This window comes from Papilio polytes, unplaced genomic scaffold (genome assembly GCF_000836215.1).
Source record: "Papilio polytes unplaced genomic scaffold, Ppol_1.0 DF821845.1, whole genome shotgun sequence".
NCBI lineage: Eukaryota > Metazoa > Arthropoda > Insecta > Lepidoptera > Papilionidae > Papilio > Papilio polytes.
In genome coordinates, this window is record NW_013527359.1 from 5,094,020 (window position 1) to 5,121,938 (window position 27,919).

General features: G+C 30.6%; 1 protein-coding gene across 3 annotated transcripts; it reads left to right on the forward strand.

Moving 5' to 3' along the window:
- Positions 1–1,328: 1,328 nt before the first annotated feature.
- Positions 1,329–27,919, forward strand: LOC106107926 (diuretic hormone 1-like). Of its 3 annotated transcripts, none has more exons than XM_013288956.1 (6): positions 1,329–1,487; positions 18,906–18,950; positions 24,010–24,138; positions 25,498–25,593; positions 27,265–27,421; positions 27,764–27,919. In XM_013288956.1, exons 2-6 carry the CDS (start codon positions 18,948–18,950, stop codon positions 27,802–27,804), a joined length of 426 nt encoding a protein of 141 aa, XP_013144410.1. In that variant the 5' UTR covers positions 1,329–1,487; positions 18,906–18,947; the 3' UTR covers positions 27,805–27,919. The 3 variants fall into 3 exon arrangements, with proteins under 3 accessions (XP_013144410.1, XP_013144411.1, XP_013144412.1); XM_013288957.1 differs by lacking the exons at positions 27,265–27,421; positions 27,764–27,919 and adding exons at positions 26,474–26,624; positions 26,852–26,993; XM_013288958.1 differs by lacking the exons at positions 27,265–27,421; positions 27,764–27,919 and adding exons at positions 26,483–26,624; positions 26,852–26,993.

Genomic DNA, 27,919 nt, shown 5'->3' on the forward strand with positions numbered 1-27,919 from the left:
CTTTTCCCGGGGTTTTTGTTAAATATTTCAAATGTTTTTTTGAGTTGATCGGTTAACCATTCAATAATTATATACGTCATTAATTATATCAATTACATGGTAATCTAATTTTCTTTATCATACTTTTTAACTGTAAATAACTACAATTAGTTTAAATGAGAAAATGGAGATGATTTACTACGTCATATTAATCTTTTCACAGTTATTGCGTCAGATTTTATTATGCGTTATCTTTGTGGTACAGTCGCGTCATAATTATGACACGCATGTAATGTGAAGTGACGATCTGACGATTCACTATGCATGTACTGAATGCGTTTTTCTATGAAAACATTATATTCATATTATTAATGCTTCATATTCTCTAGGAAAAGTTTTGTCACGGGTGTTTCGGCAGAGGAAACGAGAAGCAAAGCGCATCTTCATCAAATACTTTTACTCGGAAGATAATTATAATAATAGTTTTTCAGTTACCTGTTGAGAAAAAAAAACAGTGATAACGCAAATAGAATTAGGATTGAGTAAACACACATCAAAATTAGTGATTCTGCGTTAAGAAAATTCCAGAAGTTTTTATAAAATCAAATGCACTTCCCGACATAATGGTGTTATAGTGTTAAAAAGTATATCGTGCACTTAATTTGTATGAACTTAACAGTTAAGAAAGACTTTGAAAGTTCTTACTTAGTTTAAAACACGTTCTAGTACAATCTAAGACCCTGTTCAGGTCTGAAAGGATTGAACTTCTTTAAGTTTCGTTTATATCCGAACGTTTGTCATTTTTATAGCGATTCTTGATAACTAACAGCTTCGCAAAGAGTGAAAAAAGTTTAAAAGTCACATATTGTACGAGTACTATGTTTTGCAGTTCGTAACTGTAACATATTCGAACTAATATTTCTTATAAGAAAGAAAAATTTACGTCTACGGTAAGTTTATAGTCTACTTTTAATTGAACCCCTTTTTCTCCAAGATCTTGCTATATTTCTCTCTATGTATTAATGGTTCGAAAACTATGTAAAATGCTATTAACTTTGGTAATATCGTTAAAGGTAATTTAAAGCATTTACATGAAATTCAGGCTCGGAATGAGTACCTCCGTTTTTTTTAATTATGTCTTAAAATACCTATATATGTAAGAAGTTCCAAAAATTTTCCGAACATTTATGCAAATGGAAGGCAACTTTTTTGTCACAAAAAAACTGATTGGTGCGGAGGCGGTCATTGAGATGGTGACATGAATGATCTGAACGCATGCGCGCAGCATCCTCTCGCATCAAGATATAAGCCCGCCGCACCAACCAACCGTCACACAAGTTTGGCGCTACCAAACGTTCACTGAACATTGCGACCATACGATAAACTCATCTCCAACTCTCGACTCCAACCAGTGCAGTGTCAGTTTATTTCGTGAACACCTTACAATAATTTTTTTCATAATTTCGCGATAAATTTAAACTTTCGAACTACCGATCAACGCTTCTAAGGTAAGTTAGTTTATAAGTTATTTTATTAAAAGTTACCTTACACTTTTTATAAGTCAAGATGTGATAGATAATTTTAAATATGCTAATCTATTTTAATCTTTAAACAATATAATAAAGAAGCAAGTCCTTCTTTTAATTCAAAAATGTTAAAACTAATTTTTAATTCAATGTTTATAAAAAAAATATCAATACTTTAAAAACAGAATTGATTTAAAATAAATCATATACTTTTACTTTGTTGAAATTATAAATTAGACTGTTAATTTTTTGTACACATTATTCTAAAATATAGTTGAAATAATAACGGAGAAAAGATTCTGAAACGCGCAACAAGTAAATGCCGACGGAAACTTATTAATCGCGCAGATGGAAATTTCAATGGTAATTCGTATAAGAACACAAAAATACAAGGTTAAGATTTTAAATTTAATTGCTTAAAACGCATTATAGTTAAATCACATTGATTTAGTAACCATTAAATTCAATTCATTTGGCGTTGTGTTAAAAAAACTTAATGAAATAATTTTTGAGAACATACCTTCTACATGGGATGTTGAAAATCGCCTCAAAACTTTCAACGTTTTTTAATAATGTTATCTTAAAAATTCATCATCATTAATAATTCTTTCTCATCAATATACATATTGTGTACATTTAGAAATCTCTGTATAGTTCGGAATTTCAATAAAACTTCCTCGAACGCAGGAGAACGTATTCAATGCAAAATAGAATATTACTTCAGAGTTAATAGAAGTGTATTGCAAACTTTAAATTCTCAGCGATTTTCTATATAAAATCTTTAAATGATATTATTTTGTCAATTTAGTTTTAGATTCTACGGTCTAAGGATGTTGATTTCGTTTGAGCTTGAAAGAATATATTTGTGAAGTATTCTAACAAAAACCTTGAGTATCAAAAACAATCATAAATATTTACACCTGAAAAACTTTTAAAAAACACTTTAGTCCAATTAACTGATAAATGTATAGGATAATGTTAAATGTTTCTGTTTAAATTGCTATTTAAAGAATAGATTTTCCACGTAATTTTGGTTATTATTTTTTCCAATCAAAATGTATTAAAGGGTATGATTATGAATTCCATAGTCTGCTTTAGTCGCTGCTAAGGGTCCATTCATATAGTATTCAGAATTATTAATTAATTTCCTTTATTTTAATTGACTACGGTTTACATTGGCTGGTTTGGGAAGGTAATTTGTAGCCAGTGATTGCGGTGCAGACGGCTATGAAATACACGCTAAAATATTAAATGAACCTTTGGTTAATACATAGTGCTCGTAAGTTGTAATTATCATGAATATTTTAACAGTTAATAGTCTTTACTTCTTCCTTTTTGTAACATTATGCAGCCAGTCTCTTGTAGAACGAACAGTATACCTTTTTCTATTTTAGATTTTGCGTTTGTTTTTTGGCTACTCTGTAGAAATTCTTATTAACTTAAATATTTATGTATAGTACGATAAATGGATAACATTAGAGTTGACGAAGATATTTTCATCTCTATTAGGAGACTGTCGGTAACAACGTTGCTGCCATACTTTGTGTAGGTGACTTCAGATTTTTATTTAAGACCTTATATTAATTAGATGAAACTTAAAACCAAGTGAAAATGATTTATACCATGATTTCTATAGACAAAATTGGTACATAAGTCGTTAATAGGTGTAATTTTTTTAAAAATTATGAATAGCAAAGAAATTAAGTATCGAAAAATTTCTTCAATTAAAATATAGTTAAATACTTTTCCGTGTTCGTGTTGGGCAAGTTTAAGATGCACATAATTTTAAAAATGAATTTGACAGAATATTTTACTTTGGCTCGGGGCTTAACCTAGAATTCACAATATTACAATGCCTCTAATAGTTGGATGAATTTGTTAACGATTTGCAAAATCTGAAATGGGAATAACCGATTATTCTGTTATTCGAACATTCTATTCGATAAGCAACAAAAACCCTTATCTATAGTCAGTACCGCGGAGGCTCGAGGCAAAATGTAAAAATAGATATGTTTCATTTGCAATCATGTTTTATAAAAGTGAAGAATCCGTGTTATGTAAGCCACAGATTATAGCAAATATAGTAGTGATCTAACAGCATCGTAGCGTATGTTATTTCTGATTACTCTGTGAGATGATATTTCTCCTCATTCCCTCCAACCGATTGCGGAAACTTGGAACAATTTTGATGTGTTGACACAAACATTGTTTGCGAAGTATATTTATCTGGTTATGTTGTAACAATAACGTGTAGTTGGTTAAAGTTCAAGCCAGGAATGTAGTCAACGAACGGGTAAATGAGGTTTTGATAACAATGGCAATGTCGAGGCAAGGGTTGAATAATTACAAGTCAATATTCACCATAGAGACCTTCCTAGTACTGAAACTGTAAATTAATTGTATTAGAATAGTAGCAGTTTATCGCGTAAAATAATACTTAGTGATAAACTATGACTAATTCACTGGATTTACATGTGAAAGACGACGAGGTGCAAAGTTAAGTGTTATTTATTTTACTATAACAAACTTTATTTAACCACTAAACTCCACCAACTCCTCTTGGAGTTAAAAATGTTTTAATGCAGTTGGTTGGAGCATGAAGTGAGTTTAAAGTTTGAAGAACAAAAAGTGGGAAAAATTGTGAGATTCTCGTAAGTTTGAAGTCCTTAATCGCCGAGCTTTAGTCGGCTCTTCGTCCACTCGTCGCTCGCCAGCGGGAAAACTTTTCTTAGCCACGGATTAGTGCTTGCCCTTATGAAAGTTTCATTTCGTGTTACAAATATAAATAATTGCGACCTAAGTTTTGTTAATCATCGCTTTATATACACATGTAAAAATTACTTGTAGGTAATTTGGATTGTACTTAAATACTTTTTGAAAACACTTAAATAAACAATAAGTAAAAGCGAAGGAAGTTAATAAAGTACATTAATTTTTCTGTAAACAACTATTTAAGTATATTTAAGAACGGGTCGTTATAATTTACGTAATATTGAAAATAATAATAGTATACATGTATGGTACCTTTTTGGATTAAGGAAAATAGTGCATTCGAGCGTATTTAATATGTTATGATTAAATAACGAAATAGGGTCGGGTACAGCCAACACGATACTGGCTTCAAAATTAATATCTAATCGCATTATATTTCAGTATTACCGAAGAATTGTCCAGAAAGTTCTAAAACTTTGTACGGCAGGGCATAAAAGCTTTAGTTTTAAAATTATCTGCAAAGATTTTAATATTTCTAAACTAATTAAGAGATAGGAAAACGATCTTATTACAAAAGCCTGGACCTAATATAAATAACTTCGCTATAATATCTAAAGAAGATTAATTATCTTTTCATTAAAAATTTCGGTAATTTGGCGTGAATTCTACTCGAGCCTACCAACGACTTAGAAGAATGATGCCTTCAAATAGAATAAAATTAGGCTCGATTACTCCTACAGTTTACTTTTTTATATTTACTTCTATTCTATACTAGGTTAAAAATTCACACGCCATTGGAGATTATAAAAATAAAGTTGCAAATGAACCGCTTTTGCATTTAAAAGGGTCTTTTTAGAGGAATACTTCCAATTTCCTTCACTGATTTTATTAAAACGAGAAGTATTTTATTCCTCATACCTTACTCTTGTCTATAGTCTGGCAAATATTCACTTGTGTATTCATATGCGAGGCAATTTCTTGGGTGCCTTGAGAGATTTATGTTGTATCGGATATGCGACAGCTGCGTTTATGCACAAGGCTCTTTATGATCCTTGTTTTAATAAAAAAATCTATCAATCTAGTTCTCTATAAATATTCTGATGGCGTAAATGTGATTTTATCGATTAAAAATTCTCAAAGGTCTCATGCCAGATCATTTCTATGTCTATAATTTAGTTTTTTGTCCATATTCGCATCTAAAAATATCACTATTAATGTCTTCTATCTAAAAATAACCTTGCTAAAAATGAAGTGCAAAAATTTACAAATAGAAAAATGTAAGCCCATATAGTGGGTCAGCCTGCAGCCTAGACGCCTCTAGCTAGGCTCACTAATAAAATTAAGCTAACGAAGTCTCGTAATCTCCTCGGTGCTGGTTATTTTCAACGATTTTACCATTATTGTAGGCAACTTCGGTAATTGAATATCTTTTCATTTTCATCACAAAAGTATTTCTTAAGTCAATATTGAAGATCGTAAATCATATGGGATTTAAATCGATTGAAAACTTTTGTAACTACAAATTGTGGTTGTTAAAGTTTAAATCGAATTATAGATAGTTTCGCAAAACGAATTGATTCAATCAGACCAAAATTTACTTAGCCGAAATTTCTTTACATTCCAAAATTATCGTTTTACGAAATTCTAGAAAGAGTCTCATTCTCTTCGCCTTTAAGTCCTTAAGATATGAGGAACTAATACTGTGGCTTTAAACTAAATTGACCTGCGTATTATACTTATATCGTAGTCCTTGTTTTCTCCAAGACAATATAAGGGATGACGATATGTAATACAAGTGAAATGCAGCGTAGTTAGCCGTACAAATTATACAACATTATGAAATGATTCAGACACTTTTATGCGTCACACTTCATTGAGCACAATTAACAAAGCCAAAAGATATTATCTCTGAGCCTAGATATTGCTGCGGTAAAAGGATTATAATTAATTTATTACTACCGACAGCGCTGACTGTATTTACCCGTCGTGATATATCATAACCTAGTCATCGTTGACACGGAAAAAACTAGACTTACACAGTTTTACGTATTTCGTCAAGTTTGAAGCAAAACGTTCTATTAAAAAAAAACTAGTTAGATACAATATTTAAAAGAATTTTACATAAAATTTTGTGAAATCATTTGGAGACCCTACCACTGCAATGAGAGATAGAACTATAATTAGAAGAAAAACAGTTTTCGTCAGTAACGAAACAGACTTGAAAAGTGGGTGAAAACATACATCTATACTATCCACACTAATGTAATAAAGTAAATAGATTTGTATTTTTGTATGTCGAACTCACAAACTACTGGGCCTATTTCAAAAATCCTTTCACCATTAAAAAGCTACGTTATCAGTGAGTAACATAGGCTGTGTTTTTTATTTTCACGCTGAGCTAGTTTAATATATTTCTCGTATGTTTTGTAATAAGGGTTTAAATATCATTATTATAAGTTTTTTCGTTAGGTCCCGGCCTAATTGTGCGTACGCTAGCGCCACGCCTGCCGTTGATTTATAGCTGCTTGTCCGACTATAATAAATCAGTTGTATTGATTGAATCCCTTCACTTTTATTCTGAACATTAAATTAGTGTATTGTATATTGTGTACAGTGTAATAAGACTCGTTTTTGTAATTCGATCCGATGCATTGTCTTTAAGTGAGTCAATTGGTATAAAATATGATATTAAAATGTTATTTTTTTTGTAGACATAGAATTCAGAGACATCATTTGTACATGTATTATGGACTTTAAGTTAAGGTTAAATTAAACATAGTTAACTTTGTTGTATTAACATATTTCTATGGGCAACCATGCTTTTACTCAAGACTTGGCATTTTTGTCAAAAAGTTGTTCCGCATTTTTAAAAGTAAAAGAGAAAATGGTGCGTGATATTTTCCATGATGGAGGGCTTCTTTCTTCAGATTTGTCATTATGTGGCATTAAAATTTGATTACTTAATATGAAATGTGCAACATGAATTTTTGCAGCGATTTGGTTTTTGATTTTGTTCCAATTAATGAAAAAAATGTCGAGTAAAAGAGCCATACGCTCGCCAAATAAAAGAAGCGATAACTATTCAAAAATTTGCTATCAAAATCAATTATAACAAATAAAAACATTTGTTTTCTCAAGTAACACAACTAGAAGAAAACAAAAATTAGAACCAATCATATATTTTACGAATAATTGTATTTATTGCTTTGTTTAGATTTCTAACCAATTTAAGTTAATGATGTAGTGTTTACGAATTCTCAAGAGTCACTATCGCGTTGAAAATATCTTATTAGGTTTGTTTTGACCCATACTTTATGGTATTCAAAGCAATAAAAATGCTAAACAAGTTTGATTCACCTTAGCAGTATAAAATATTGTTTCGTATTCGCAAAGATCGAGACGAAGTTTAACGTTTCGATTTACAGTATAGGTTACTTTTAGGATGTATTAGAAAGTATTGTTTTACGAGCTATTATAAAAGTTGTTATAAAAAACTTCGCGTTATAAAAAATTTTGCTTCAAATTCGTGACGATATTCGAAAACAAATATAGTAGATATGGTGTTTCGTTTAAATTTTTTGACTTTACATAAATAACAACGATTGTTTATGTTAGATCTGTAAAATATATCTTGGTGTTTGTATCTATAGGTATGGTACTATTGTAATGAGAAATTTATTTTTAAATTTTTTTCCTGTCATAAAAATAACCAAGGCCGGTAAAGAAAACTTTGTTGTATAAGACAATCGTGCGGTACGCAAAGTTGTCTTGAACGGAATGTTTTCTTCCCCAACAATAACCCTGTCAGAAGTGGGTGTATCTGCGAAAGGCATTTTTTTCTCCTTTGGTCTGACGTACGTCAACCTCGTATTCATTGGACTGAAGTTATTATTTTTATGATATTAATGACTTGTTGCGAAATCGCGAGACTTCAAGAGAGGTCTCTAAGTGTTTTCTTTTGTTAAGTGTAAATGACCGATATTATATTAATAAGGAGCGATTTGCTCTGCCGATGCCGCTACGTTACCTTGCTACTGATAGTTACTCAGATTAATGAAATTTTAAAAAGAAAACTGTAATTTGTTTCATATAAAATGTATTACTCGTAATTTTATTTAATTTCAAATTTCAATTTGTTTCAATTTCAACTCTACTGGATGTTCCTCTTATTTCCAAATTAAATTAACACATTTACTGGTACAGATGTATGTTAAAATAGGCGTATGTTAAGTGACAATTTGACAAATTCCGTTTTACAGGACCGCATAATTATAAAGTAAATATTGAATCTAAATTAACTGACTGCTTATTATTGATCATTATTATTTTAACACTACATTTAACTTAAAAAACACTGCTCATTAACAGTAATTTAGTGTGAAAAGGCAATAAGTTTAAATATACTGACACATTCAGGTAACTTTGGTAGTATGGCTCCCGATCTTTATCGACTTATTATACTGATGAGCTCATGAATTTGCACTAAATTCAGACAAAGAAAAAGAGAGGCCAAATTTATTTTTATTCTTTCCTGCCAGTGTAAATGTTTAAAATATAAGGCCAGATTAATCAGTCCTTATTTTAATAATCTGTTAGTTCTTTTTTTATGAAAATATTTTTTAATCTGTCGTGGTAGTTGGCAAGTTATCACAACATTTACGCTCGTCGCACAAGCTTCTCTTCTGCATTTTGTTTTTGTCGTTATCGTTGTAATCCAAGACATCCGTCTTTTGCATTAAATAAAAATATTTCTTTTCCATTATCTTGTATATATGTACTATCTGAAGGAAAATTATTCTTCTTATTTTACTTTGTACATTGTTTTGTATCATTTTTCGTTAAATGGTTGTTCTTATTTCAATTTTATGAAATCATGGTTTTATTTTTAATAAAACTTTCTTATAATGTTATAAACACATGTTTTTTTTATAAGCAAATTTAATAAATAATACAAACATAAATATATTGTACAGTAATATTGACTAAAGATTTCTTTGTGATATGAAACTGCGCTCCAGAGACGTTGGTGGGTTTCAAAGAAAATGCATTTTCTGGAATTCTTTAAGCTTCGTATCTCGTAATGATATTTTAGTTTATATTCAGATATATTAACAACATATTGAATTTAACTGTAACGCTGCATGTTTTCTATAATACTAACTTGTTAAAATTATTGTCTAACCATTTTCCTTCTTTTGAGCGACATATTTTAAATTCTCAATGTATAAATCGCTAAAAATAAAGAAAGTCACTTCATTTCTGTCGTACGGAATTAAAAGTCGAGTCAGGAAAATTCATTTTTCTTTCACAAGATGTCGTTTTTTTCTCTTTCTGTTTTAATTACAGGAGGTTAATGTAAAACGGTTTAATTTGCCTTTTTACATAATAATATTGGTCACTTCGTATTAACATTTTGTGCGAGGATACTATTTTATACATCTTTTAGTTTATAAAAGCTTGAACAACATGTTCACAATAATAAAATCTAAACAAATGAAAGGTTAAAATCGTTTCGTAGGGGGCAAATGAGGTTATAACGATTGCAACTGGTTGTTATATTAAATGTTTCATTCTATACGAGAGACATGATCGTTGAATCATAACATAATCGAAAAATTATGCGAATGAGTGTTTTGTGGTATTATCAAACACATTGACGGCGCGTCGTTTCTCGCGTCTTTGTAATCTGCATTTTTAACCCTGTTTTCATCTCACTGAGCGTCGTATTAGCATATTAATGTTATTGCTTGTAACAGGGGCGTGTTTGGATCATGCATATGACTGTTTAGTAGCATATGGAAGGTTAAATCGTAAGCTAAACCAACCTGAAAAAACGTGAGTTGCGAGAATTAATTCTAAAAAATCTTTATTCAAAGTCATATAGGAAGTACAAATTTTAAATAGGACATTAATAAAATATTCATCAATGTTCAGAGGACTTCCTCACGTTTTTCGTTTTGTACTTTTTCAAGCAAGCAAGTTCAAAGTGCGATTTGCGATTTGACCGCGGGGCATCGAGCTCCCCCATTTTTAATTAACGGGTGTCCAATTATAGGATTTCTGCGACAGAGGTTCAACTATACATGTCTAGTACAAATAATCGTTTGATATAAACAAATATTTACAATAATAATAATAATTGTTACCAGTGCTATAAACTTATTGCCAAATTTCTGAAAGTATAAGCCCTCTTTGTTTATCAAAACGGTCGTATACACGGCGCGGCACGGCGTCGAGCATTAATCTCAAGACCTGTACAGTCATCAGTATTTAATCAATCCCAGTCGGGTGTTGATTGATAATCTAATGAGCCGAATACTTAAACGTCACGCTAACTTTACCTTAAACAACAATTCTCCTTCAAATATGAGGTAAGGCAACTTTTTGAGACCGAAATTCTGTCGTAAATAAAACCTCTTTAGTCGTTAAAATCTTTTACAACTTATTTTCCTTTGAAGTACTAATCAGTACTTTATTGTTATAAGAAAACGGTAGGATTGTAATTATGTTTGTGATTCGTGTTTGTGAAGCGCTTACAAAGGAGAGAGTTTTAAGTGTTCTTCAGATTTCGTGTGTTTGATTTATTCTAATATAATATTAATTAATTTGCGACAACGTCTCAGAATTAAGGAAAGTCTACTATATCGGGGTAGTCATATGAGCCAAGTATCTCCCAATGTTTTTTTTTAATCTACTTTTTTAAACCCATCGTTAACGAAGACCAGTCGATAAACCACTTTCCATCAAATCAGTAATCTGTTGACCCCTGTCAATACGAATGACATATAGGGAGGTCTCTTCCTATCATATTTAATTAAAAATATACTTTATCATATTAATGATGGATATAAATTGTAATGAAGAATAAAACACTTCATGATGAAGGAGTAGTTTGTTCTATCCTTAAACAGATATTTTTAAAAATAAAAGAAAAAACTAAACACCGCTTTTGAACTGGTTTCATTTGAACAAGATGTCTAATGTCCCTTGTCACTGTAGCGTTTAAATTATACAGAGATAAAATGAAAAGCTGTTTTCTTTACAACAGATTACTCTAATATCCTTATTTCATTTTCACATTTCCCCTTTGTATAAAGTCTTTAAGTAAGTCTGCGTAAACGCATCTTCATCATCATCTTGAAATACTCCAGTATGTCAACAATACAACACTAGTGATGACCTTCCCCCAAGAGATTTCCTGATAAAACCTACATTGCATGAAAGAGCACATTTTATTAAACATTTAAGAGAATATTTACTAATTGCATCGTTTTCATTTGTTTCTTTCCATAATCCATTTCTAATTCGTAAGTAATCGTACAACAACTCAAGGTATAAATTAAATCAAGCAAACGCAGGTGCTAAGCGATAACGTAATTAATAGTCAATTAATCACTCGGATCAATTTATTCAATAACTCTTAACGAGTCCGTCGAAACCTTTAATTAATGCGCTAAACATTGCTTACGGTAAGCCCTTTAAAGACACGAATTTGACAATAAATCTATATTGCACATTTACAAAGAAGAAAACAACTAAACTACATTTCGAAATAATATTAAAATTGTATTTAACATTGTACTTATTTCCTTCACTAGATATTTTGGTGATAGACTACGGTAAAACTTAAGATAGAATCTTTTTAATTACCAACTGAATTTTAATTTTCTTGAACAGATCTCGTGGATGTTTTCTATTTTGTATTCTTAAGAAATTTACCTTTAATTCCCGCAACACTTTAAATAAACAGATATCAACAGTACGGACTAAAATAGAGAATTTTAAACACTTCTAGATTGTTCTTTACACAGTCTTTGTGTACTTTCGTAATGGGGATTTTTCGTTTTTATTTTTGCTTCAGTTAATTCTTTACTATTTTCTAAGAATAAAAGTTCCTAAAATTGTGTACAGAATCTTGTTTTTTTTTTTTACCGAACATACATTTTACGAATAAGAAAAATGTGATGGGAATAATAAAATATGCTTTGTTAAGTTAATAAAAAGTACTTAAGATAAACTAATTTAGATTGTCTTCATGCTCCATACATAACAAAGCTGCTGAACTCAAACTCAATATTTTAGGTTATAAAGTTTCGTAATTAAGTTTCATACGTCGTTGAAACAGTTATAGCAACCTGTAATATTAATTTTAATCTTGTTATTGAGGTGTTGAAGTTTCTTTCCTTCATTAAATTAATATTTTGTCATTGAAAATGTATTTGAGAGTATTTCATGTATCTCGAGGCGAAGGAAAATCTTTGATGCTTTGTAATTAAATATTGTTTATAGCTATAAAATGACAAGATCATGTATGAAAATTTACTTTACTTATATTATAAATTTATTACGTAATGTAATAAAAATTTGTTCTACTATACTAACAAAGAGATGTGTTATGGACTTCTGTATTTTTTTAAAGATGTTTTGTTTTTTGTTAAGGTTGTGTAAAATTAAAGAGAAACTCAAAATTAAATCTAAGTATCAATTCAAACGATGTTTTAAACCTTACTACTACTCGTAAACGATGTCTTAAGATATTTAACTCATATAAATTAGGAAGTCACATAACGCCTTGTATTCAGCAAACGATCTTAATTCCCTGTCGTTATATTGTTAACTGTTCGTACGAGTATTTGATACAGACGATTAATCTATATTAAGGCAAATCGTTTGTTAAACGTTAAAATTGTTATTTCAGAATTGAATATAAAAATAACTAAGCTTGAACATATAAACGTTATATTAAGTGCAAACAATTAAAGTGAACTACTTAACTGAAAACCGGTGCTATGTAGTTTCTATTTTAACTGTCTAACACACACCATGTACATGTTTTAAGTTTTACTTGAATGTTATCTCCGTAACTGCTAGGCTGATTCCGACTGGACTTTATTGAAAGCTAGCTGATATAGACGGGCATGTTATAGATAACTTTTTACATTAATATTGCATAGACGAAGTTGCGGGCAACAGCTAGTGTTAAATAAATGTTTTACTTAAATTAAAACAAATGTTATCAGTATATGAAAGCGGAGAAAACACAATAGAGAGTTCCGACGTAAAACATGCACTTGAATATGATGAGCAACAAAACACTGGCATGTAAAGAAATGGAGAATGAGACGGCTTTATAAAAAAGATAAAAAAAACTACATCAGCGGTATAACACGTTTCCACCTGACGCCTGACAACTCGACTTTTGCAACGTTTAGTTTGAATATAGTTTACATTTTAAAACAGAAAATGCATGGTTTTAAAATTATATGCATGTTTGTTCACTTTTGCACAATATTTTTGCCTAGTTTATCATAAATGATTTAGTTTAGCACTTTAAAAATTAAGGAAACTAGTGTATATAAAAGAGTATTGAAAATCTCATAATCTAAATATACACAGTTTTTGAAACCTAAAGTATGAATGGTGTTATATTCGTAGTACAATTTTGTATGTAATTTTATACAATTAATTTTTAAAGAACGGACAAAATTTTAACTAAAAATGTTATATTTTCATCTCTTCATGCATTTCGTAAAGCGTTAATTTTTCTCGGACGCTTTTTTCTTTTTACTCGTTCTTTATATCCGGAGGACGGCAGTTTAACATAATTCCCAACCGGAATACACCCTTGCGTATAATTATACATTTTGGCGTAATTTCACTTACTTATGTTAATTAACGTATTTCCCTACAGCAAATTAATTTTTATAGCATTCATATTGTGATAACGCGGCTTAGAACAAATAAAGTGCTTTCTATTTTTTTCATTTTAACAAAAAAATGTGTAACTAATTTGACCGACTTACTATACATCATAATTATATTAACGTAACGTAATAACTAACAAAACGCGATATAAAGTTAAGGTTAGGAATCAACTGAGTACAAGCAGTTATTAGTACAAATATAATAATTTATAATAACATTAACCTTAGTTAACTTAACGTTACTGTGTAACGCGTTTTATCATTAAAGTCTCAAGAAAAGCTGTCCCTTGTTGTTAAAAACATCGTATCTTGAAATGAAGCTTTTAGGGAAAGTTAAAAAATATTTATCGCATTAAATTATCAAGCTGAGTCTATTCCTGTGTCCCTTTGTCGGGAATTAATTAATAAAGGTCCAAGATAACGCGTTCATTCAACGCTATTGTCCACTATAATGAATTTAGAGTTATTCGATCATCAGACAAATCTTGTATACAAATTAAGCTCTGCACAAAAGACAATTATTACAACACAATATTTACCATTACGTGCTTATAATATCCCTTTTTGTCCCTTAAATTAAGTACCAAAGAGGCTTAAGTACTCTGATACGTTTGAACTGACTTTTATAAGAAAAAGTAACGTAACATGCAATGTTCTTAAGCATTATTTATGTGATACGTTGATGTATGTATAGATTGCGAGCTTTACATTGAGTAAATGAAGGAAATTGAATAACGCTTGGGAGTTGTATGATTTTTTTTTTAATTACAAGCATAGTTACGTAGTAAAGATAAATTGTTTTCATTGGGGTATTACAAATTGAAAATACGCACATGATATAACGCGTAATACAACTAGAACTTGATATCGAAGTTTTAAATCGACTATGATGTAGGAAGTTCGTAAGCGAAACTGTAATCAAAAACGATCCAAGGTAATCGAAACAGCTCGAAAGTTTTGATAACATTGTTCCATTGTAATTTTCTTTTTTCATATTTATTTTGTTACATTCCTATTAAAGTATTTTTTTTAACACTTATAATTTGAACGTTAACTTTACACATAATCATAGTTGATATAGTTATTTTATCTTTTACGGTTTGAAATATACGTAATGAAGAAATAACTTTAATTAAGATTGAGTTTTATTTTTTTTTAAATAATATTGTGTTCATTTATAGCATGCCATTGTTACTATTGGTACTGGAGATATATTTTCTAAATGTCGCATTTTAGTGTACAACACTTTCACTGAGGGAATTTCGATACGTTGTAGTGAAGGACACATTGAAACTCCTTTTAATTCCCAGGAGTCGACGACCATGTTTTGATAACAAACAATTTATTACACTAATTTAAAGTTCAATTTTCCAATACTTGCTTGATTAACTTTTCAGTTTGTTTAGGTTTTATAATATTCGTGTAACCTATATTTAGCGATTAACGTTATTGTTGACATAAATCGTAAATAACAATCAACTAATTCTTTGAAAATCACTAGATGTGTTTGTTCGAATGAAGTCAAATTTTATATACTTTTAAGAACCAACTTACCTGCTTACTGCTATTAAGTACTAAAATTGACTATTAACATTTGGAAAATAAGATAAAAAGACTTATTACATTATTTTATTATACTTGTATAAAGACATACTGCTGTATTATTCATGTGAAATTATATAATGCCAATTATTTAACATACATAGTTGTCATACAGCGAGGCACGTCCACTGTCTCCGCACAATGCCCCTCCTAATAGAATCGGATCACGTATTGACATTCAACAATCATAATTGCATAAACTACTGCTAATCATGTTCCACGCGGACAATTAATAATATTACGTCAATCATCTAAAGATTTATCTTCAAGCGTCAGTTTACTCGAACATTGAACAGAAATGTAAAATCTTACTAATTAATGTTACAAATCGAAAGTTTACATGCATGTTTGTTAGAGTTTGTAGCCCTAATTGCTGATCGGATCTCAATGAAATTATCTTTTGACACATTGTAATATTCTATTACTTTCATCCGTTTACACGTTTTCTAATAAAATTAATTAATACAACTAAGGCGACTTGAAGAATGTTTATTGTTGTTCTAAACTTTTAAAAGTTATCAATTAATTTTGTTTTCCTTTCGGCTCGATTATTTCGTGAAAAGCGATTTCCGTTGTTATAAAGTTGCTCGGTAGCAATGTGCGAGTTTAGAAAAGTATACACACAATGTTCTTAAGCTCCTCACAAAATACAATTTGTGTGCGATTCAACTTGGAAAAACACATCTTTCATACTTTCTATCACAGTAAAATTTATTCCATTTACCTAAAAGAATTCCTGTATTTTGACATTGTTATCTTTTATTTATTAACTAGCTTTCGTCCGTGACTCCGTCCGCGCGGAAGTTAAATAACAAAAACTAAATTAAGAAGCATATATGTTCTTCCAAACTATCCTCTATATCCATTGCAAATTTTATTGAGATCCGTTCAGCCGTTTAAGCTACAAACTCTAACAAACATCCATCCATACATCCATCTAAATTTTTAAGAATATTATTAAGATAAAGATATATTTACACAGATATATAATTACGTTAACGTTAAATTGATACATACATAATTGACGTGCACTACTCGTAAAAGTTTTAATATTTCATGTCAATATCGCAACCTAACTATAACACTTTATTTTTAATAGTTTTACGTCATCTACAAATTTTAATCCCCTTAACGTTAGTCCTATGCGATAAAGTGTCGTGCTCGAGCCGATATTTGGGCAGGTAATTAAACGCTCAAGTGTTTATAGTGCGAGTATAGAGCGGTGCTTCTGGCAGAATCGATTTAGTTAGCTATCTTTTCTTTACTGAGGTCATAGTGCACTTTTTTTTTCACTAACCGCTAATCGAGCGATGAAGCTTTTCAATTCCAGCCACAAATAGATACACTAACACTTCAGAGAAGGAATATTAATTTATTTAAAGACAACGAATATAGCTTTTTATACCAAACTAACTGTTACCGTGCGGCTACATCCGCATGAAATTATAAAAAAGTATTTCATTATTTCCATTTCGCAAAATCTTAATTGTAAATGTTAAATTTACCATTACCATAACGTTACTTCCTTAATGTTGGCTGTTTGTAGTTTATGGTCCCTTTCCTACGTGTAGGTTTTTTCCAATTTATTTTCCCCCTAAGTTTAATAGTGTGAAAATATATAGTCTAAAGCGTGTCGTAAGTGTAGGGCTTGTTATTAAAGAAATAATTATTAAAAAATATGCTGTGATTGCTGACATTCTACGCCACAAAGTAGTGTGTTTTCGCTTTATTATATTAGTAAAGTTAGTACAGATTATACAGTACCTTTGTATGTTTGAAATGGCAAAGATCAAATAAGAACTATGTCGTCATACTGTTGTAATTGGAAACAACCTATACGAATTCATAATCTTCTTAATTAATCAGTTGACATTAATACCAACTACTTTGATGTGTAACAAATGTTAAACAGAAATCTTTAAACTTTGGTTGTATTTGATGTTGATTATATTTCCCAATTATTGGAAACTTAATGAGTTATTTTATTGCTTTATTCCTAAAGAGAATTACTGCAAAATGTCTAACATTTAAATTTGGCTGATAAATAACTATATTTCAACGTTTAGAACAATTAAGATCAAAAACCTTAATTTTACACTCTTCGTAAAATAGTAGAGTTCAAGTCTTTGTTATCCCCTCATTTCCTTGATTGTATCTCTTCTTTTGTTGCCAGATTTAGTGCAGATTTAGTTTATTTTAATAATTCATGCATAAACCTAGAAATCCCCTTAGACTTGATATCGGAAATGCAGTAAAAAGATTTCATAGAGCTTTAAAACAATAGCCAACGTCTCGTGAAACGTTCCCACATAGAGTTTATTGCTTTTATATGTAACATTGAGTTAGGAAATGATATGCGCATTTTAAAGAAGAAAATGTACTTTGTAATAAAGACATAAGTAACATGAACAATTAAATTTTATTTAAACTATAGGAATGTAACGCAAGTTTTAATTTTAAGAAATACTTTCAAGTATTGTCAAAACAAGGAAAAGAGATCTGTATATCAAATAATGGAAAAGTTTTTAATGATTTCGTTAAAATGTTTGTATTTATTTCCCCATATTAAAAATCAATAACTTTGTTTCGTTTCCCGGGCATTTAAATGTGTATTTTAAGATACCCTGCAACTGAATACGTAGAGACCATTACCAAAAAGCATTTGAACAAATCATAGGTCTTTATAATTCAGTATCTATCGTCTATCTGTTAAGGGTTTGTTTACAACGAAACTGTTGCGGAAGGACCACTAAAAAGTGAAACAGGTGAACACTGACGTGTTCTAGATTCGCTCAGTACTATGCCCGAATTGGGTCATGTCGATCATACCTCTTTGTACTGGGAGAGCGACATGATAGGTAAAATTTCATTACCGTCAAGCGTCCGAGATAGAGCCGAATTGAACATCGCGTCCGGGCAATTAATTAAAATCGACTAATTTACAAAGGTATGTCACCCGTACGTCTTGTATTTCAAGATTAGTGCATTTTCTTTGTGTCGTTTATTCAGCGCGAAACATATTTCAATACAAAATACAGTGTTTTTGTTTACATGTATATTGTATCGTAGATTGTTGTATTAGAAATTAAATTCTTGTTTATTCACAGTCTTTTAATAATTTTACTGAGTTCACCTTTTACTTATTTCTTTGTTTCTATCATGATCATTATTTTAAATTGTTCGTAGTCTAAAATAATAATCAAATAACCACTCTCACGACGACATTGTTTGATATTTAATGGGATTTTAAACGTTATATTTATGTGTTTTTTTTTTATATAAAACATACCATTTATAATGTTAAGCTGATTAATCTTTTAATAGTTTTAGTACAAGTAACAATTTTTTGTCAGTTTCTTATGAAACAATTGTTTTGTTACAGATATCTCATTCTACTTCAAGTTTCAACAAAACAGACTCAATCATGGTAAGTAATTATTCACACAATACCATCTTTAAGATACTTGACTTCGTATCGATTTCGCGAAATTGTTAATTAATATTTTGAGGAAATAATCAAAGCTGTTCAACTTTGTAATTCTTTGTTAGAATCTTTAAAAAATGTAAAATGATTGAACAAAGTTCTGAGTTTATTTAATACGTCAACTTTCTTTAAACGAATTACAACATTTTTAATGTAAATCTTGACCATTAATAATTGACAAAATTATTTACACCCTTTTTTCCTTTCAATGTTTCTCAAACTTCACCTGTTTAATAATACTAACACTGCTCTGTACAGGATAACTATTCTCAAAGACATCAGACCCCCATTATAATGTCATTTACATCCACAAATTTTCCAATCTAAGTTATCGCACAATAAGAGCATAATAGATTTAGTTTCGTGTAATGGAGCGGTGCTGGCGGGAGGGATATCCCGATACGTTTTCACATTAATATATATTGCTATATCTCAGATCATAAGGTAACAATGGATTAAATGAGCTTAGTTATATAACATTGAAAAGATCACGAAAATGCTCTTTGAACGACAAATAACCTTATTAGGGTAAATGTTATTATAACAGATAAGTCTCGGATGGATAAAGTAGACAAAGAAATGTCGAAAATCTTTTGAGGATAATCGTAATGTTATAACTGATTGTTTATTTCGTTTTTGATTTACTCATTCAAAGATTTATTTTTAAATATTGAAATAAGTTGAAATTGACTTATAAAACCTTTAAAATTTTAATTGCGAATTCGAGGCTAAGTTTTTATACAAGCTATATAGGCTAAGCTTTCATTCTGTAAGTTTTGTCGCAAAGAAAACAATGAATAACTAAGTTTTTAATCGACAAACAAAAACAGATAAAGGTCCAAATGAGTGTGCGCTCTTTAAAAAAAACTATAAGCATATTTACGTGTAAAGTTAGGTAAATATGTGCATATATTATTGACAAAGACATAAATTTAATGTGAGATTTTCGTCTATATGAATTATTGAAAGTTTCGGAAATTCTAATCTAAGATTCCGAATTTAATTAAGGTTTATGAATAGTTTAAGGAACTTGAGATTTAAGTTCCTAATTCCGAATATCGAATACGTAAGTCATTTAATGGAATGTCTTTGTGAAAGAGATCAAACATGAACTCAAAGCAAGGTTTTTGAAAAGCTTCGTTTGAGGTACGTCGGAAGCGGACTTCCTATTATTGGTACATCGCACTCTTTGACTTTTAAGAGACAGGACTCGACAAGCGCACATTCGCCTAAAATAAAAACGTATGCTTGTGTGACCGTTCGAGAAATAGATCGATCGATCGCCTTTTGAGTAAGCGTTCATACTGACATAAGTGTCAGCATAATATGCACATGCGTGATCGTTCCTTGTAACCCCATGAAAAATGCATTACTACAACTGCGGCTCTTCAACTAGTCTGCTCTTTTATTATCAAAGCTTTCGCCGCTAGCAGCCGTGTCAATATTTGTCCAATCTCGAACGCCGTGTCTCTGACACTTGTTGCGTTCGATACTTCCGTACGCTTTGCTATCATCTATGCATGTTATGTTTCTCATCGTGAATTATTAATTAAACTGATACGTATTTTCAAGTTTAAATTTGAATTTTTAAAATTAAGCGTGAGTATTTTAACGTTAGTTAGCATCTCAGAAAGAAATATTCCTTTTGCATGGTTTAAAGAGAGAAGGAAAAGTAACGTAAAGAAAACAATATTTTACGTTGCGGGTTATGATTATGATACCCAGCTGCGAAAAATAATAATCTTATGTGTTCCAAAAATAAGATAAACCTATTTGGGGCATTGGCAGAATAACACACTTTTTATTTTAGTACACTATAATAAAAACTGCATTGTGAAAAAGTCCAAAAAATACTTTAAAAATATCTCTTTACTCAAAAAGCTAACAATTCTAGGTGTTTTTATTTTTTATGTTAATATGTAAACAAGCTTGGTTATCAAGATCTTGCGATATTAAAATGTGCCAATAAATAACGAGACCCAAAAAAAGCAAGCGTTCCACCAGCTGACTTATCTGAACGAATTTATTGTGGCCCTCTGTTCCAAGGGTCATGGTAACAAATGTTACTGTCTATGCCTGTATTTTTTAAATTTTATACGTTTACCTTGACATTAGAATGGTAAGTGTAATTATGTTGTAAATTTACTATTTTATTTTTTCTAAAAAACGGGAATAATCGTTTACATTTGTATTCGCTGATAATAATGAAATATATTTTCTTTAACAAAAACCGTAAAATACAATGACTTATCAATCATTAAGGAAAATAAGGAACAGTTTCATATAAGACCTTATTGTTCCTACAAAATATAAAGCTATTGATTAGTATTCAATAGTGATTTAAATAATAAAGGTATCTGTAAAGATTTTCTTTGAATTTGAAGCGAGAATAAGTAATAAATCATATAACAATGAATTGTAATTACAAACAAAAGAGATAACAGTAACTTTTCTTTATTCAATCGATGAGTAAACTTATATCTTATAATGTTTAAATTTACATAATTTGTCATTATATTCGGAAAAAGATGCTGTTTCAATATTTTAAATTTGTGGAAGAAAGTGAAGAAATGTTCATCAATTATAGTTTTAACATATTGCATAGATTCACTTTATTATGCAAACTTATCTTTATGAATAACTTAGATGGGTTATTGAATTTTCTCCGTAGCGCTTGACATCATTATCGTCGTCAAACGACGTGAATCGTCACTTCACAAAGTCAAGGTTGATGATATCCAAAGGTTTTAGTTTTGAATGACATCGTTTCTTTCTGAATTGAAATACTGTTGAGAAATGTAATTAACTAGTTTTTGCTAATGACTTTGTCCGCGTAAAATAATAATATCTAGTTAGTAATAAATGTCAACTATGATACTCCTGGATAATGTAGCTTTTCAACATTTTAATACTAGTAGGTACAGTTTTTATTATTATTATTATACAATTATTATTATTAATTACAGTTGTATAATACGAGTACAATAATAGTATCTAATACCGTACAAATTCTTTGTAAATTCGCAACTATGTTACATCTAAATGCGTCGTTCAATTTGTCTGAACGTAAGCTGTGCGGAGGCTGCGATGTAATTTAAAGTAAAGGAGGCTTTTCCACGCATTAGCCGTGTCACTTGCTTCGTGGCTTTCGGTAAAGACTTTGCGGTTTAACAACGCTAATATATTACATATGTGAGCACACACGATACGAGTAGGAACATATTTTATTCACAATCAACGGCCCTTTCACATACAAGTATTAAGATAATCTTAAACGAAATGTCTTCTATGGTAATAGTGTTAATAGGGAATTGCTTTGTGAAATATCGTGTATCTATGTGCCCGCAAATAAATTAAAAAGAAAAAGAAAGAAAGAATTTACGGCAGCACCTAGAGTCGCTTAATTATCATGCAATCCTATTAGCCCTTAGTAGAGTTGATTTTTTGTAATGTTTGTCGTGCTGTTAATGAGCATTTAAAAAAAGAGGGTTGATTTCTGACATGTTATACCGTGGCTATTAATAAAATTATTTTGCTTAAAAAATAATATCTGGCAATATACAATTACTGTTCAAAATTAAAAAAAAATGTGATAATAACAATAAATTCTTTAACGCGCACATGGGTCATGAAACGAATGCGTCAATGGGGCGTGAAATTATAAACACTATAGTGATATATAAAATCCACGACTTGAAAAATCTAACGGAAGTAATGTGAGAAAACGCAGTATTAACTATCGTTTGTTCGTATTAGAATTACAATAAAAGTAATGTATACTGCAAGAGGAAGTGGGTTGAAAAATAATCAAGATTTGTCTATAAGTTAATAGGTATGAAAAAGGACTGTTCGGTCTAATTGAAGGAAAAGCTAATAAGGATTTGTAAATAAAACGGAGTATGTGACTTAGAGGGATGAATAAAGATGGATGCTCTTCGTACAAAATTTTTGTTATAAAATAAAAGGAATTTTGTCCTCGGTATAATCACGTAGCTGAATTAATAAATACCTATCTTCAAAGGCAAAATAATAATATAATGTTTAACATACATTTCGGTTAAAAGAAAGGTTATAAAATTGATTTTTGTAAACGGTCCTCATTCAAAAGTTAAATGTTAACAAATATAATTGTATCGTATTATTTACAATAAATAAACAGAAAATGTATCACAAAGGACAAGTGGGCGACATAAACGGCGAAAGTTTCCTAGTCCTCTACAAATAAAGTGCCTTCGAGTATTGTGCAAATGGAGTGAATTCTCACCGCAAACCTCGGAGCATGAGAACGGACATGTGATCTCACTTGTTGCCCCCCTATTGATTCTAATTAACCGACACTTTTTGAACCTACGACAGGGTGCTTTGAACTTTAGTTTACTCTATTAAATTATTTGATTTTGGAGTAAACATATACGAAATACTACACAATTAAGTAAACAAATAACATGTAGAGCCACAATAAATATATTTTTATTAACTAAAAACTGTAAACTTGGTTAGTTTTCTGTTTTTATTGTTTGGAAGGTTTGTATAATCGTTGACTGCGATTGTTGTGGGTTATAATCTTGACGACTTAAATCAGACGCGCATCATAAGACTGATAGGGCGCACCCCGCTTTTACTTAATAGGCTTGAGAAAACCATTTTTATCGTTTTGCCATTTAACGTAATTCGAAAAGGTAACTTAAAAGTAATTTCTCGATTTAAAATGTTTTGATTACGCTTTTAAAAATTGTGCCGAGGATCAAATTAAATAACTTTTTGTAATAGGATTATTTATTCGATATGATATACAAAGCACATAAATTGATCTTTGTATGGAGGACTTTACTGGCGAGTGGGATGTAATACATTCGTATATTAAAAAGTTAAAAAAATATTTATTAACTACATAATTCTTTGCTTTAATACGTTCTGCTTATACTTCGTGCTGCTAAAAAGTTTGAGCCAGAAAGATTCTAGACATTTGTTTGATTGTATTAACTTAACGTCGTTTCCGCAGATGTGGTGGGCAGTATGGTGCGTGGCGGTGGCTGGTGCAGGCGCGCTAGCGGCGGCCGCCCCCTCCGACGGCCTGGTACCTATCTCCACCGCGGACTGGGAACAAATCGACGCCTCCACTACCGACGACGTAAGTCTCATTGAAAATTTTACTGAGTTTTCTTTCCGTGGCAAAATCACGCCAATATAACAAATTATTCAGCTAAACCGTACAAGTTACAAAAAAGTAATATTATACAAGTTTTCACACTAATAAATAGCAATTATTTTGTTACATAAATTAATTTAAGCCACTTAATATTATACAGTGTTTGACTACTTCAGCGGTATTATTTTGTGACAAAATTAGCGTTTAAATATTTATGTATAAATTAACATTTTGTTCAGCCAATTAAACCGTGGCCGCCCAATTATAGTGCGAAACTCAAATAAATTGATTGGTGTTCGGATCGACAGGTTTAATTACATCGAATCAACTTTTTACGCTTGTTCCCTGTAATAAGAGATTTGCAGTACGAATTAAATAAAGTCATTGAACGCTTTGCAAGTGAAATATTTGTACAGTAATTTTAATTTAACCTGAAAATGACTTTAATACTTTATTGGTACATTTACTAACTTATTTATCTTGTAGAGATATCTAAATTATATCTGAACTGTAACTTCTTCTATTATATCAATTTTTATAATTTTTATAGAAGCCATTTTCATCGGTCAGTCCATCTTATGGGATACCTAACTCAGAATTGCGTCTTTATTTAATAATTATAACTCTGTATAATTTTTAATAACGAAAAGGATTACACTGTCCGAGACTCAAGAGATACGTAATATTAATGAGTTAAGTGAAGTTAAGTCTCATACGGAGAACAAGCCAGTCATCTTTAAATATTTAGACACGTCTACTGAGATTGAACAGCAAATTACGTTGGTTATCATAAAGACGTATTTTCTTGACATTTTAAAATATGATTTAAGATGTTTTAGTTTAAATTCCACGATCGCGACGCGTCCTTTGCTTTCATATTTGCATATATGTCCTCAAAGGTGAAACGATTTCCGTCTGCCGCAGGCAAGGAAGTATTCGGTTGAATTTTGTCGAAATTCGTACCTTTTCCTTGCTCCAAGTACGACGTCGCATATAGTGGAAATTTAGCGAAACAATTTTACCGTATAAATAATGACATATCTTGTTTGATATTCGCATTAAAATTATGGAATAGTTTTACATGTAAGACGGTACAAATTATTTTTATGGCGATATCCTAAGCTATTAAAATTTCCGTTGCAGCGAAAATTGATAGGGTAAACTCCAATTTACTAAACAAGAAATTAAAAACAAACACAACTTTCATTGGAAATACACGACAGACAAAATGTTCTAAAAAATAAGTACACTAAAAAGTAACGAAATGATTTCGTGAATTAATTAGACCTCCCTTATTGTAGCTTACTTGTTGATTTTAATATTTACTAACCGTTGTACCAGGAGAACGTGGGCAATGCTGTAGCTCCGATGGGCGGACGCTACGCCGCCGCCGCTCCCTGGGTCTACTTACTCGCCGACATGCCGAAGGATTCTCAGGTAAACTACACGATATAGTTACTACATTATAAATTTATACGTTTTGACTTACAAATATTATTTCAATCGTATAATATTAAATTTTGGAATACCATTCTACGGTAAGTAATGATTTATTCATATATAAATACCTTTAGCAATGTGTAGTTGTCGGTACCTAAAACAAGTATTGCTGTAGATATGATTCTTTAAATGTTTTATTAACTAGTTACTTATGCCCTTTCTATTGTAAATTAATAAAAGAAAATACACAAAACGTAATGTAAATGAAATAAAATTTACGGCTGAGGAATACAACAATTGCCACATAATTTTTTTTTAGATGAAACACATACTAAATTTTAACTCTACTCTTTTTCGAATACACAATAAAAATTGTAGCGATAAAGTTTATATGATAGAAATAACATTGCTACTTTTATTTACAAACAGAACAAGTAAAGTGTTAAAGTAAAAGGATTTAACATCTTCGTTGAACAAATTAATTAACAGAACCATTAAAACAATTTACGAACGAGGAAAAACGTCGGATTCGATTCGGTAACATTTTCCGCTTTGTTATTTTAATCGTCCGAGATTTTCTCGGCCCCTTTACTAACAGGTAAAAGTGTCCCTGTAATTAGCACAACAATTAAAACATTTACAAGGTACTGTTAGCAACTTTCCGAATGGTATTTTAACTATTTGTTAATTTAAAAATGTTAATGATACTTGGTATAAAAAAAAAACTATCGTAAACGGTTCACTTTAAATAGAGTGATGCTTTATTACTTTGCTCAACAAATGAGCTTACGTTTTATTATTTCTTATCACGTTTTGCTGTGTATTATTTAATGTTAATGCACTTAATATGGTAACGCTCGGTGTTAAGTTCATAAAGTCTGTAAAGGTCAAAGTTGATGCGAAGAGATCCCGTAGCTCAATCTCCGTGTACCCGGCGTTGGAAGTATTGCAAAGAGGAGCGTACAACAACTACATGGAGAGGCTGGCCCACGCCAACAGAAATTTCCTCAACTGCGTCGGAAAACGAGGTCAGACAACATTAAATATAGTAATTAAACACTAACTACTACTAAGAAAGAACTTCAGTAAGATTTCATACGTTTATTAAAATTTTTCATTCTAAGAAATAATTTTTTTTTTAAATTTAAAATTCGCAATATCTGCAAGAATTACATTTTACATATATCTTGCTTTTATCATATTTTTTTATCTTCATAACGCAGTTTTTTTAATTTATTTTTTATAATTTTTTTAGATCCCATGAACAGCGCCGACTGCAGACTGAAACACTGAACTGATATGAAGAATGAGTACCTCCCGTCCTGCCCTTCGTTGAATAGTATTTTGAATTTTTGATGTTTGAATTTATTAATGTTATTAATTATAGATAAATTGTACGGAACTGTGTTAAAAATAATGTAATTATTATAATAATAAACTATTTAACCTATATCCACTATTTTTATTTAAGTCACCATAGTTAGGTTCTTTGTTATCTATCCCCAACTCACATCACATAAAAACATAAAACTAAAAAGAATACAATTCACACCATACTACACTAATAATTTTAAGGTTTTAAGTAAAAAAATGGCAAGAACTAACTAACAATTTAATGTTAAATAACAATTACAAGCGTTTTAATAAAAGTGTGGGTTGGGGATGAAGGTTGTAACTGGCAGGGTGAAGCGCCGCATGCCCTCGCTGTCCATCGATCTGCCGATGTCGGTGCTGCGACACAAACTCAGCCAGGAACAAGAACGTAAGGCCCAGGCTCTCCGAGCAGTCGCTAACAGGAACTTCTTAAACGGCATCGGCAAACGAGGTATGTTAAAATGGCAAAAGTTGTCACATATAGATGACATTGTTTGCTAACATTACAAAAGTTATTATCTACATGTGACATCGTTTGCTAATATTACGAAAGTTGTCACCTATATGTGACATCGCATGCCAACATTGCAAAAGTTGTCATCTATACACGACATCGTTTGCTCACTGGCAAACGTTGTACCTTAAATATGACATGTTTTCTGCGAAGAATTGATATTTTTGTAGACTAGGCATAATGTCCATTTATGTAATATGTTTATTGATTTAGAAGGCTTTTTATGGATGAATAAATTTAAAAATACCTTGAAGTAATCAGTTATTACAATTGTTACAGCTTTCCAATGGAATCCGGAAGAAGTGGCAAGATTCTACTAAGAAATACAATTCGGAAAAACGAAATATCGACTTGATGACATGATAATTGACAAAATTGATCCAAAGAATGTTGTATAATAAGCTTGTTATGTATAGATTTTATCAAGATATTACA